At 36.4% G+C, this 15,425-nt stretch overlaps 1 protein-coding gene across 1 annotated transcript in view; it reads left to right on the top strand.

Moving 5' to 3' along the window:
• Positions 1–3,638, top strand: part of LOC126469906 (ras-like protein 2) — a 90,405-nt gene extending 86,767 nt beyond the window's left edge. Inside the window, exon 4 of the mRNA XM_050097263.1 lies at positions 1,694–3,638. Coding sequence (XP_049953220.1) covers positions 1,694–1,888 — 195 coding nt within the window. The 3' untranslated portion in view covers positions 1,889–3,638. The remainder of the gene's footprint in view (positions 1–1,693) is intronic.
• Positions 3,639–15,425: the final 11,787 nt, after the last annotated feature.

Raw genomic sequence — 15,425 nt, 5'->3', positions numbered from 1 at the left:
AAGTGCTGCTAAAGTAGAGTTACTAAACATAACCTTCCGAAGTTCCTTCATCAGAGAAGACAAATATTCCAGAACTCGAATCAAGAACAGGTACCAACATGAGTAACTTAGAAGTAGATACCCTTGGAGTAGTGAAGCAAGTTAACTCGCTTAATAAAAGCAAGTCTTCTGGTCCAGACTGTATACCACTTAGGTTCCTTTCAGAGTATACTGATACAACCGTTCACCTGGCAAAAGATTCATATTCGAAGACTGGAAAGTTGCACAGGTCACACCAATATTCAAGAAAGCCAGTAGAAGCAATCCACTAAATTACAGGCCCGTATCATTAATGTTGATATGCAGCAGAATGTTGTAACACATATTGTGTTCGAGCATTATGAATTACCTCGAAGATAATGGGCTACTGACATACATTCAACACAGATTTAGAAAATGTTTCTCTTGTGAAACACAGCTAGCCCTTCACTCGCACAAATTATTGAGTGTTATTGACAAGGGATTTCAAATGGATTCTGTATTTCTAGATTTCCAGAAGGCTTTTAATGCCATACCTCACAAGTGACTTGCAATCAGATTGTGTGCTTATGGAATATTCTCTCTGTTATGCACCTGGATTCATGATTTCCTGTCAGAGAAGTCACAGTTCATAGTAATGGATGGAAAGACTTACAGTAAAATAGAAGTGTTTTTTGGCATTCCCTGAGGTAGTGTTATTGGCCCTCTGCTGTTCCCTATCTATACACACAGTTTAGGGTACAATTCGAGCAGCCATCGTAGATCTTTTGCAGATGATGCTGTCTTTCATTGTCTAGTAAAGTCATCAGAAGATCAAAACAAATTGCAAAAAGATTTAGAAAAGATATGTGCACAGTGTGAAAATTGGCAACTGACACTAAATAATGAAAAGTGTGACGTCATCCACAAGTGCTAAAAGGAATCCATTAAACTTCATTTACACAATAAGTCAATCAAATCTAAAGGCCATAAATTCAAATAAATACCTATGAATTACAATTTTGAACAACTAAAATTGGAAAGAACACACAGAAAATGTTGTGTGGGAAAGGAAATTAGACTGTATTTTATTGGCAAAACACTTAGAAAATGCAACAGATCTGCTAAAGACACTGTCTACACTACGCTTGTCTGGCCTCTTTTGTAGTACTGCCGCACAGTGTAGGATCCTTACTGAATACGATTGCAGGAATACATCGAGAAAGTTCAAAGAAGAGCAGCATGTTGTATATTGTCAAGAAAAAGAAGAGAGTGTTTCACAGACATCAGGGATTTGAGCTAGCCATAATTAAAATGAAGGCATTTCTCATTGAGGCGGGATCTTCTCAAGAAATTTCAACCACCAACTTCCTTCTCTGAATGTGAAAATATTTTATTGATGCCAGCATACATATGGAGAAACAATCATCATAATAAAATAAGGGAAATCAGAGCTCGCGTGGAAAGATATCAGTGTTTGTTTTTCCTGCACATTGTTCAAGATGGAATAAAAGTGAATTATTGTGAAGGTGGTTTGATGAACCCTCTGCCAGGTACTGATTTGCAGAGTATCGATGTAGATATAAATGTAGAGATGTCATACACTGCCTTCCCCCCCCCCCCCCCCCCCCTCCCCACTCCCCAGAACAAAATAAAGAAAAAATCGGAAAATAAATTGTTTTTAATTTTGTTTCAGGTTAGTGTTGCTGACGCTCATGCTCTGGCAAGTCAGCTGAAAATTCCGTACATAGAATGCAGTGCTAAACTGCGCACAAATGTTGACCAAGCTTTTCACGAGCTGGTACGAATAGTGCGCAAGTTCCAGCTTTCAGAAAGGCCTCCTCTTAAGGCTAACTACAAGAAGAATAAAAAAAAATGCTCAATCTTGTAACACAAGCAGTAATTTCATCAGAGTTTTCATGGCTGTTCGCACACAAATCACGCATCTTTTGTATGTTATATGCTTTAAAACTGAAGTTAAAAATGTGTTGTTTCTCTTTATATTCTTCCATTTCAGTGAACTGCTGATGTGGCATTTTTTAAGTGCAAAGTTGCGCACAAGTTGTCTTCACATTCTTAATGTTTGATGGAGCTAAATTCTAGGTTATATCAGTTGCTAATAAACTGAATGTGTATTGTATATTTCAGTGCACTTCTTTTAAATTTAAGGTAGATGCATACTTTTTATTTTGTGTTGATGTAGAACAAGTGAGCACAGACAAGACACCACTGACTGCTCTGTCATAATTGTTTGAAACAATTCTTCTGCTACATGTTTATGAGCTGGTTTATGTTGAATGCTCAGATTGCAGATTTTAAATCATATGTTACACAGAGTTTGTTAATCTGAGATGGAAGAATGACAGGAGACATGTGTAAGTTTATCAGTAAAGTATACAGTCACCACGATTGAATAATTATAAATATAATAATGCAATAGTAATGCTGATAATAAACTGCAAATTGATGTCACTTTATGCAAAGTGCCGCTGCTTGGAAATCTTTATTACTGAGGAACTTTGTAGTTATGTTCATTGCAAATAAGCGTTTTATTTGCTTACATCATGAATTTACACACTTAAAAAGATGAAGAAAAGCTACAATTCCTGTGATTGTAATTTGGAAAATAACTAATTTTCAGCTGAAGCTGGTTTTAGGTAATAACTCAATAACATTAATATTGGTGACAGATAAATTACCTAATGTTGTATTATTGTGCTCCAGATATCTGTAAAAGTCTAACAGTACTACAGAAAATGCTATGTGAAGGAAACTAAAAATTTAAATGATATTTGTATGATTAATGATGAATACTTAGTTTTACCATATCAAATGGAAATGACTGTAAGAAATTACAAAATTAATAATAACACAAAGCTGCTTTGAAGCCAAAATCATGAACCCTGCAATTACGGAAGTGCTCATCACTTTACAGTGTGAAATAGTATATCTCCTGGTCTCTGTTATTCAGACTCTACTGTCAAATTTACTCAGAGCAATTATTTTCATCACCTCTGACCGCAGAAGTGTACATACAGGATAGGAAGCTGCCACTTCCAGAATGTTGCCAGTCAATTATGTTAGCTATGCTGTTGCCAATTTCATTTTATTATGTTCTTTATATGCCAAAAGTTTTGCAGACCGTGTCATCAAAACTAAACAAAAAGAAAACTGTGCTGCATGTGCAGCTTTTATTTGATGATTTGTGTATAATCTGTGTATCCTCTATACAATAAATGTTATACTCTGAAAAACGTTTCTTTATGTATGGTAGGAACATATTTCAGTGGTCACAAATAGAGTGATAACAGGCACGGTCTGAGAAAATCTGTGAATTTGTTACACGTAATTAGAATTAGTCTTAATCAGATGGTAAAGTCTTCTTCAGTTCGAACATATACTATTTTCTTTCTTATTTTTTGCACTGATCAATTATTGCAGTCACTATTATGCTGTGTGCTAGCATAAAGTGCCTATGTCTTGAAAGTTGGTGACAAAAGGTGAAACATGTTATACCCGTTTTATATTTATGACCCATTATGTGCACAAGAGAGACATGAAATTATTGCCATTTACAATATTTGTATTTGTTTAAATTGTTTTTCTTACTTTTTGATCTCTCTCTCTCTCTCTCTCTCTCTCTCACTTTTTGATCTCTCTCTCTCTCTCTCTCTCTCTCTCTCTCTCTCTCTCTCTCTCCCCCCCCCCCCCCCATCCCCCTCTTCCCCCCCCCCTCCCCCCCCCTTCTCCCCAGCCAGAGCTTTTCTTACCTACCTTAATTTCTTTTTAAGTGGAGAGGTGAGGGAGTAAATGCAAGTAATGAACATTGCAGCTACTGCAGGCAGCATTCAAATTATTTTATGGTTTATGTTTCACAATTTGTGTATTTGTATCGTACAAGATTTTTTTTCAGTGTAGTTTGTACATATGCTTTACTCTTGGGCACTATCATTACGCCGAAAATCTGTGTGTGTGTGTGTGTGTGTGTGTGTGTGTGTGTGCGCGCGCGCGCTACGCCATATCAGAAAATGTTTTGTGCCAATTATTTTTCATACTCTGAATGTTACTGTGTGGCTTCGAGAATGTATGTAAGAAAAAGAGGTCTGTTGGTCTAAAGCTGAGTGTCCATTTTCAATACAGTTGTATATAATGTACTGAAAATTAGTGTTTAAACTCAAGTAAATGAGGATTTTCTTTTCTACTTGTGTCCTGATCCCTGTGATGTAATTATTTTCTGTACAGCTAATTGTGTGGCTTTCATATTTGTGAGAATTGAGTGGTTAATTTGTCTGTGTGTTTTTTGTTCTTTTTTTTAGACTGGTAATTAGCATGCATTATAATCTGACTTGGACGTGATGGACCCATCAAGATAACTGTTTACATTCCCTCATGAACACTGCCTTCTTGCTTCACTAATACTAACCCTACAGAATGTTTGTATGTGGTCCATTGCTGATGCGGTGACAATGTAGGAAAGTGTGGGAATGCAATAACTGCAGCGTTGATTCAAAAGATTAATTTTCCTTTATGTAGTATTTATTGAGAGACCATTAATATTTCTTTTCATTATATATATGGCCTAAATTCTTAGCGGAGACATAAATCATCCATTGCAGATATTATGTATGTTGTAAATGTTTGTGAACCTGATACGTTCAACTATTTGACTGAAATATGATAGACGTAATGGATTCTCAGCAGATTGGGTTGGGGGGAAAAAGTGCAGAACATTTGAAATTCTTCATTTGTAATGAGATAAGTATCTTAAGGGTTTTATGCCATTTCAATGGTTCATAATTAAGAGTTTTGTAACTCTGCTGGTGAAAAATATATTTCAGAACTGATAGGTCCTATAGTCAAGCTCAAATTGGGAAGGGGAAGAACTTTTCCTCACTTGTTCCTTATAGGTGGCTCCTAGGTTGAATCAGCTTCTGTCTAAGTGAATACAGAGGTTAAAAAATAATCAATCTTGTACTTTATCTTCCTTGTTAAATGTTTCATCATTCTGTAAAGAATCAAAGTCTGTCAACACTTGCCTCATAATGCAAGGAAGACATTAGTAAGGGAATATCTTTACTATAGACACAGTATAGTGATGGGATAAAATTAGCTAAGTTTCCCACAGAAAAGAGTCAGAGGGTAAATTATTTAAATGTGATCATCTAATTTTGACAGACAGGAAGATGTCAATGTCACTAACAGTAACTTGAAGGTTCTTGCAGAACATTCTCAGAAGTATTTTACAAAATGATTTTTATGCATATTACTTAGAAGTGAAATTCTTATTTTGATCATGCTGAATACTAAAAAAACTATATTTTTGTTATGATATATTATTCTTCATTTTATCTTAAGATTTGCGCACTAGTTTTTATACTGCGTTGTTTTCCATGTTTATGTTAAGAATTAACATGAAAATATTTTTATGTGAATATATATGTATTGTAATTTTATTCAAAGAAATGTTGTTATATGCATTAACAGATGGTAAAATTGAAATGTCTGCTCATTTTGCCCCTTGTTGTGTTCATTTCTATGTTACTAATATATTGGGGAAAAAAGTGCGAACCAGTTTGCGGACATATCATTCAATTGTTCATATTGAAATGTTCGCCATTGACTCAGTGGTGTAGACAAGATATCAAGCAATGTTGGACTTGAATGGGGTGTAAGCAGAATATGAAATGTTTAAATGTTATGAATGGACACTTACTAGCATGAGTGTACACTTACCATTTACTTAAAGTCTATGTGTGATACTGTTGTGAGATATTTATAAAAGTATTCAGTGATTAATTTAGAAAACATCAATTTGTTTTTGTGCCTGAAGAAACATTTGAGTGTTCATAAACTTTCATTCAATTGTAAAACTTCCATATTTAACATTATATATATATATATATTATTTTGCAGTATAATATGCATGTGATTATTGTGGCAATGCTAGTGTTTCATCTGTTGCAGTCATTGTATTAGTAAAAGAAACATAGAATAGTGGTCATATTGTGAAGGGCATTTGCATTGTGAGACATATGAATGTTTTTTTTTAATTGTGCCTTAATGAGGGTACAGAAATTGACACCAGTGCCTTATTAAAAAAAAATCTATGCAATATATTTTATATTCAACAATGTGGTCTGATAGTAACCCACTGCATCAAAACTGTACCATGTAGTTAAAGAAAAACTAATAATTTCTTTATAGACTAACAAATTTAATTTTCTTACATCACAATACCCATGTTAAATATTTTACAGTTGTACTCTTTTTAGCCTTCTTTGCATAGTCATATCCATGAGTAAACCAACCTTGCTTTTAATTTTGTGGTAGTTTAGTTCAAGAAAGCATATTTTCTGCACTATTGGACCATTTTGTGGCAATTTGGTAAAGTATGTAATTGTTAAATGAGTAATATCCATAGCAGCTGAGAAGCAGCTTAAACACAGAAATGATTTTGTCATCGGAGAGTTACCGTGAGTTGATGTCCTTGACACTAGTAGTACTGTGCTAGCTGTAAACTTCCATCTTTATTATTTCTAACACACTTAGTGTCACACCAGTAATGAGGCATTTTGAGAAAAAATCTAAAAATTGTGTGCAAACTTTTAATGTGTTCTAATTTTGTCATAGTCACAAAAGTTAATAAAGCTATATTTTGTCCTATAGATTGTGTAAACTGATCAATAAGAAGTTACTCACAAGGGTTTGAATACAGAGTATAATAAATAAATAAAACATTACTAACCATTGCTAAATTCTGTTAGCTAGGAATTGACACTTGAATTTTAGAGGATGAGAATATTTAGGCATTTGTACTCAACCAAGAAACTTGCCTGGCAGCAGTTAATGAAAATGTATATTGAATTTAGAGAGTAGAATTTAGAAAAAAAAGAGATTAGGTTTTTATTTTTGTGTGTAGTTCCTCCTGTTGCCAACTACAGTCTTCCATGCCTCTTTTGTCAGTTCTTCGTTAGTGTTGAGAAGGTTTTATGTCTTGTCAATTCGTATACCATGTGGAATAATTTTTTATTTTTGTCAAGAGATGGAACATTATGAATGAAAATAAGAAAATGGCATCCCGAGTGAAATGTGTACATATATGGACAGCTGTGTTTATAAGCTTATTATGAACTTCCTAGACTGAATAATCGTTTCACAGCACAGTTGTATTGGTATATATGTATATATATATATATGTAATATTCTGGATAATTTTCTCAGTTGTATGGCTACATGTGTAGATGATAATAGACAGTAGCACATGCTTTTGTATGTGTGATAGCTGTTTGGTTTATGAAGAAACTGCTGACAACAAATTTTTTTAAAAAAATTTTTTAAATTTTTTTTTTGAATTTTGTTAATGCATGCACTTTTCAGTTAGCAGGACATATAGTGCATACTCAGTAACAAGTCTCCAACGTATTGAGAAATGGAGACAGCAAAATTTTAATTTCTATAACATTCCAAAAATGCATCAGAAATAATTATGGATTAGAGTGTGGTCTACACTGTTTAAGTTGGCACTATATAATATTTAACTATATCATTTTACACCTTTCACTGCTATCGGTATGGAATACAAGTTATGCTGCCTTCCAGTAAAACTATATTATCACATAACTAGCTTTGTTTTTTCTTTCTATTTTGTGGCCAAAAGTCTTATAATGCTGTAATTATTCCACAAGTCAGATTTATGTGTATAATATTTACCAGCTGAAATGTCATTTCAGAATGCTGCTATTCTGAAATATAACACTGTTACTGCTAAAAGTTTGATATAATAAAATTTTATGACACACTTAAAATATTCTGTGTTAATAACCTCTCGGACTCATTGTGCATACCTGCTCAGTTCTGTCTAATGAAAATTCTTCCAATTTCTTCCTAAATTTCGATTAATTTTCCTCTTTCAGTCATAAGTCATATGTATCATATTGATCAGTATTAACTCATTTCATTATTTCATTAATCATACTGTACTTATCAATGCAGTTTGAAATGTAAGAACACTGAATAAAAAATTAGTTACCTCCAAGATATGTCATGCTAATATCATGTAACACCACACTAGGTTTGATAATGGTCTCAATTTGGCGAGCAAGAAAATTTCTCCAGGTATGCTACGAGGTGCGACAATAGAGTAATGAAACTGATTTTCTTTGCAAAATATGGCAACCCTGCAGGCTTGTAGGCCCAATATCTTTGACCTTGGTCTCTAAGCTGCTTCTAGTCCAAGCGGCACATCTATGCAACCGCTCAGTTGTGAGTTGTGCTGTAATACGTTAACACGTGCTTGTGTCACTCGTCACGGAAATGGAACCGCATAATATTGTGCAACAGTATGCCATTTCTTTTTGCGTTAAATTGGGTGAAAACACGATGACAACTTACGGTAAGCTCCAGAAGGCTTTTGGAGAGAAGGTGATGTCAAGAGCTCAAGGTTTTCATTGGCATAAAATGTTTAGTGAAGGCAGAACAAATGTTGAAGATGAAGACCGTAGTCGACAACCATCAACCTCACAGATGGATGTCAACTTGGCCAGGGTGCGTGAACTCGTATGATCTGATCAAAGATTATCCATGAAGATGATTGCAGAAGAACTGAACATCAATTGAGAAATGGTTCTTCTAATAATAACTGAAGATCTTGGTATGAGAAAGATTTGTGCAAAAATGGTCCCCAAAAATCTCACACCACAACAGCGAGAAACACGGAAAAATGTGGCAGCTGATCTGTTAGATCAATCCAGAATCGTTGAGCCGTGCTATCACTGGTGATGAAAGTTTTTTTTCAGTACGATCCAGAGACAAAACACCAAAGTTGGCAATGGTGCTCAAAGGGATCACCCAGACCAAAAAAAGCTCGCATGTCAAGTCAAAAGTGAAATGCATGCTTGTGTGCTGCTTTGATTTTAAGGGAATTGTTCATAAAGTGTGGGTGCCTCCTGGACAAACAGTTAACCAATATTACTACAAAGAAATTTTAGAAAGACTTCGTAAAAGAGTTCTTCGTGTCTGTGCCAACATTGCTGATTATTGGATTCTGCATCACAATAATGCGCCATCCCATACTGCTCTGCCAGTACAGCAATTTTTAACCTCAAAACAAATTTCACCAGATATCGCTCCATGTGACGTCAAGAGTCAAAACAGTGGTCAAGGGACATCATTTTCAAACAACATATGATGTCTAAAAAGCTGTGACGATGGTCTTTGAGGATATTACAGAAGATGAGTTCCAGAAATGTTACCATCAATGGCAGAAGTGCTGGAAAAAGTGTGTGCAATGAGAAGGGAATTACTTTGAAGGAGATAACACTAAACTTGACTAAAACGGTAAGCAACATTTTTTTTTTTTTTTTTTGCCCCCACATCAATCTCATTACTTTATTGCCGCACCCCATATATCAAACTGCAACCACTCGTTGGATCCCATAGTGTTACAAAACTGCAGGGTGTTGATTGCTTTGTTTCATCCACTATTATAAATAGTCCCAGATATTTTCCGTCTAATTAAGATCAGGTGATTTAGTGGGCCAGTTGAGGTGCAATATTTTTTAGCATTTTGGCACCATCTGTCTTCAAGTGGCATCATGTCATACTTCCTCAAACTCCTCAAGAAAACACCACCACTCAGATTACAGACACTTTTTTTCCAAAACAGAGGCAGGCAGTCATTTGAGCACTTGTATCATGTTCAGTGGATATGCCCCAATCTTGAGGAAGCCTGACTGTGGATTTCTCTCCTTGTTTTCCATGCTCTCCATCAATTTCTTAAAGAATCAGTGGTCATCCTTTGGTATTGATAAGCAGCGACTGTCGCTTAGTTTCTTTTCAGTGTCACAAAACTTTAGCAATAACATTTGACGGAGTGGAAAAATGCTACATCCAGGGGTTGGAGCAGATGTGTGGCATTGGGATGTTGTTTTTGTATCCAGTCGGAAGACTGGTTTGATGAAGCTCTCCATGCTTGTCTGTCCTGTACAAACCTTGTTATCTCTTCATAACTACTGCAACATACACCCATATGAACCTGCTTGCTTTATTCATGTCTCAGTCTCCCCAACGATTTTTCTCCTCCACACTTCCCTCCATTAGTAGGCTGGCAATGCCTTTATGCCCCAGGATGTGTCCTATCAAACAATGGCCTCTTTTAGTCCATTTGTGACACAAATTTCATTTTTCCCAATTTGATTCAGCACCTCCTCAATATTTAATCAATTTACCCAATCAATCGTCAGCATTCATCTGTAGCATCCTAAGAGCTTCCTTTCTCTTCTTGTTTGGACTGTTAATTGTCCATGTTTCACTTCTGTAAGGTTACATTCCAAACAAATACCTTAAATTTATATTTGATGTTAAAAACCTCCTCATTTTCAGAAATGCTTTTCTTACTATTGCCAATGTGCATTTTATATCCTTCGTATTTTGGCCATCGTCAGTTACTTCGCTGCTCAAATAGCAAAACATGCCTACTACCATTAGTGTCTAATTTCCCAATTTTAATCTGATAAGTCTGTTGACCCTAATTCTGATGTTAATTTTGTAATGTCTATTCAACACATTAGTCATTCCATTCAACTGCATTTCTAAGTCCTTTGCTGATTGAGAGAGAGTTACAATGTCATTGGCAAACCTCATGCTTTTTATTTATTGTCCCTGAAATTTAATTACTTTGTAAACGCAAAGCCATTCAATCTAATGTTGAGCTTAAATGAACCCCTATCAGAATTTTGTCCCCCCTTGTTTCTTCAACAGTGAGAAGCAAAGTGAAATGAACCCGTCTTCAAAATACTAGTGATTGAACCATCTGGATTTTGAGGGAGTATATTTTGTGCCTTCTGGCCCACCCTGAGTCCATATAGACAAGAGCTTTCATGCCTTGTAATTTGCATACAGATGTGTCAGATTATTGAATCATAATAGATGTAGAGGCCTTTGTTGCAGTGTGTATTTGCTCCAGTTATTTTGTCTCTCTTTAAGTCACTATCTTTTTTTTCTCTGGGTCATCCACAAGACTTGTTTCATTGTAATGCCATATACTGTATGTATGAATGCTCTCTGCTATTTTCATGAGATGGTCAAACAACATAGTCATTACTTCTTTATCTGTCGCAGCTCTGGAATAGTTTGTTTCTGGCAGTAGGGTTGAGACAATTCACTCTTAGGCTGATTTAAAAATTATTCTGCCCAGTCACATTCAGCAAAATTGTCCCAAAAACATGGTGCACACATACAACAGTTGTCCAATTATGCCTTAGCAACAAACCTCAGGTCAAACACACTTATGAGGAGTCTGTATGGCAGTGTTTATCAACCTTTTTGAATATGTGACCCCTTTCCAAGTAAAAATATTCTGGCGATCCCCAGAACCATAATAAAAGTATGATAAATGTACCAGATCTGAACGTGAGCAAATTTGTAAGGTGGTTTCAAAACACCTTGTCACTTCTGCATGACATTTATACCATAGCAGATGATCATCATGAAACATACCTTACCAGCCATGCTGTGACTGCTTTCTCCTGCGACCACGACCCCTGAGCAAGGCTTTGTGACCGCCAGGGGGTCGCAACCCACAGGTGGAAAAACACTGCTGTATGGGATACAAGAATTGCAGAGGCTGTAGGACATGTTTCTTCTGTATCACTGAACACTTCCTGCCCACCTACTGTCTTTGACACTCTCCCATTAAGTTTCAGCCATACAGTGTTTGCATGGGTGCCATACCAGTGAAATGGAGAGAAAGGGACTATTATATACACGATTGGTACACAAGTAGTCCTATGATTTGAAAAATTCGACAAACCTGTTGCCTGTTTCTCAAAGAGTGATTTGTTTGAACTTCACGGCATTCGCAGGATTCTCGTGGTGGTGGTGATATACATAATATCTGTATCAGCAAGTACCCAATCTTGTACGTTGGTAGCTATAATAGCCAGAATTCAGAAAAGAAAACAGGTGTCCCTTTAAATGGTGTCAGTATGTGACGTTGTCACTACAAAATGAAGGAAGAAAGATTAGGATTTAATGTCCCATTAGCAAGATCATTATCGATGGAGTGTAAGCTTGGAATGGTCAAGGATGAGAAAGGAAATCAGCCCCGCCCTTTTAAAGGAACCATCTCAACATTTGCCTGCAGCAGTTTAGAAGAATCACAGAAAACCTGAATCTGGATAGCCAGACATAGAATTGAACTGTCAACCTCCCAAATGTGAATCCACTGTGCCACCTGGCTTGATCCACCCCACAAAATATTGAGTTTATGGAAACATTTCGGAATGTTTGATAAATGTGAACATCAGCTGATTTAGGAGTAAGTTCACAATGAATTACAGTCTGTGAAAACTTACACAGTTGCCTTCAGCAGTTTATGAAGTGAGCTACATGGTGAAAAGTTTGCAATGTGCAACAAAAAACCCCACCAGGTTGACAATTCGTACACATCTGAGTAGCAGCCATGTCCCATAGATTACCAAGTTTCAAGCGAATTTTTGTAGTGCACTAATAACTCTGTTCAAGAGTGCTGACCTCTGAGCTAATTCGAAGAAAGTGTTCGATGAGGGGAAGCAAAAACATGATTTTGACAGTGCAGTGCCACTAGTCACAAAGTAGTACTCATTTATGCTTGCCCTGGCTTCAATTGCTGATACTGCCAGGGATTTTTCCTTGGTGGGAGGACTGGGATGAAGTGCACTCAGCCTCATGATGCCAATTGGTGAGCTACTTGACCGAGTAGCAGCAGGTCCATATCACAAAAACTGACAATGGCTGGAAGAATAGCGTGCCGAGCCCACACTTCTTCATACTTTATCTTATGATACCATTTGCACAGGATAAGACTGCATTTGTTTGGTACTGATGCTCCCTCCAGAGTCTGTGAACAGAGTTCACGTTTTAAGTAGATTAGAATATAATGGTGTAACAGGAAATGCTGTAAAACGATTCATATTGTATTCTGACACGATACAAAGGATGTCAGTAGGAAAGAGTCATGCTATCAATCATCATCCAGCTTTAAATTAATTACATGTAGTGCGCCACAAGGTTCCATTGTATGGCCCTTATTTTTTCTTATGTATATTGATGATTTTTCATTAACGTTACTAAATGTCAAGTTTCTTTTGTTCATTGATGATACAAACATTGCAATAAATAACAAACAAAATATAGTTATTTTTTCTTATGTATATTGATGATTTTTCATTAACATTACTAAATGTCAAGTTTCTTTTGTTCATTGATGATACAAACATTGCAATAAATAACAAACAAAATATAGTTTCAGAAAAATCAACTAGTAAAATCTCCATGGCCATTAATAAATGGTTCTTAACCAATTCATTGTCACATAACTTTGAAAAAACACTATATACAATTCCAGACTTGTAAGAGCCCCCCTTCCTCCCCCTCAAACAGTATATCTTCAGAATCTGATGACAAGCAGAGAGAAGATATTGACAGTGTTAAATTGTTAGGTTTGCAACTTAATAATAAATTCGATTGGGAAGAGCACATTATAGCACTGCTGAAGCTCTTAAATAAATCATTATTTGTAGTGGAGATGCTGTCAGACATAGAAGATTGAAAAATAAAAAGCTACTTTACTTCACTTACTTTAATTCCATAATGTCATATGCGACAATTTTTTAGGGTAATTCCATCGAGCCAATCTAAAATTTTCCATTTCCAAAACTATGTAACACGAATTATTTGTGGTGTGAATGCAAGAGCATTGTGCAGAGACCCATTCACAGAACTTGGAATACTAACTACTGCTTCCTAATATACACGGTCCAGTCACATTAATGTGACAACTGCCTATGTTCAACATCAATGTGCAGTAACCATTCACAGACAGCACTAGCAGTAAAGGGTATATAAAGTATGTTAGGGGACATGGAAAACAATGCAGCTGTTGTCATAATGCGAAAATGGAGCAATTTATATGACTTCCTAAAGGTCAGGTAACTGACTTTTGGGACAAGGGTGGAAGCATTTCTGAAGTGGTTAACTCTGTAAACTGTTCACTTGCAGCCATGGTTAAAATATACAATGCATGACAAAATGGCACTATCCGAAACGTGCACCAAGAGAACTGTGATGCACCATATACCATAGATGACAGGTATGAACAACGGCTGTGGAGATATGCAGGGGTGAATAGATGTGCAACTTTTGAGCAACTGACCGCCCAGATGAACCAAAGGGCTACCAGCCATGTCTCCTCAGTGACCATTAAGTGAAAATTGCTGCATATGGCTGCCCACTGCAGGTGCCTGGCTGATGCACCATACTGATTATTATTCGCCATCGATGCAAGCTGGAATTTGCACTCCATTACCACAACTGGACATCCACTGAGTGGAAACACATGGTCTTTTAGGGTGAATCGCACTTTATGCTCCATTGGACAGATGTCTGGAGGTATGTATGGCATCAAATGTCTGAAAGCAAACACCTTCAACAATCGGAAGGCTCAAGGATGGAAGAGGAAGCATTATGATCTGAATGCTTTTGTGGCATTCCCTCGATGAACTCATTACTCAGGAAGACATAATGTTTCAACACATGTACGCATCTATCCTTACAGATTATGTCCACCCCTGTTTATTATTCCTCGGCACGATGTCATCTATCATCAGGACAATGCAACATGTCGCACAGCTTGCAGTGTACATGTGTGGTTTGATGAATACGAGTATGAGTTTACCATACTCTGCCAGCCATCAAACTCCCTGTATCTAAACTCGACTGCAAATCTGTGAGATCACCTTGATAATGCTGTTCATGCCATGCATTGAAAAGCGAGAAAGCTGGCCATGGCCCTGGAGTCCATGTGGCTCCACATTCCTGTTGGTACCTTCCAGAACCTCTCTGACACTCCTCTTGCACATCTGGCAGCGGTCTGTGCTGTGAAAGGTGGTTATTCAGGCTTATGGCAGGTGGTCACAGTAATGTGACTGGAGAGTGTATTTATTCATTAATGAAATAACACAGAAGTCAGTAGCATAACTAACACCTCATTATGTTGCTAAGGACTTTGAGATTGCAGCAGTTCAAATGAACTTAAATTGCAACTGTGTACCATTTCTGATTGAGAAACTCTGAAGCATTCTACGAAGACAAAAAGTAAGTGCAATGAATTGTGATATAATAATTTGTGGTGATATGAACATTGACATCCTCATTGAAAATAGATAAAAGCACACATTATTATACTTAGTAAAAGCATATAATCAGGAAACAACAGTAGATGTCCCAACTAGTCACACAAACTCATCTAAAGTCTTAGACCAAATAATGATTAAAAAGGATGACTATACTGTCTCAGTACCCACAGTCCAGTGGAGACAAGCCCATAATACTCAGAATGGATAGTAAAGAAACAAAGTCATAAAATATGAAAAATGAGGTGAATATTGTTC

Source organism: Schistocerca serialis, chromosome 3 (assembly GCF_023864345.2).
Source record: "Schistocerca serialis cubense isolate TAMUIC-IGC-003099 chromosome 3, iqSchSeri2.2, whole genome shotgun sequence".
NCBI lineage: Eukaryota > Metazoa > Arthropoda > Insecta > Orthoptera > Acrididae > Schistocerca > Schistocerca serialis.
This window is presented reverse-complemented; position numbering and strand designations above follow the sequence as displayed.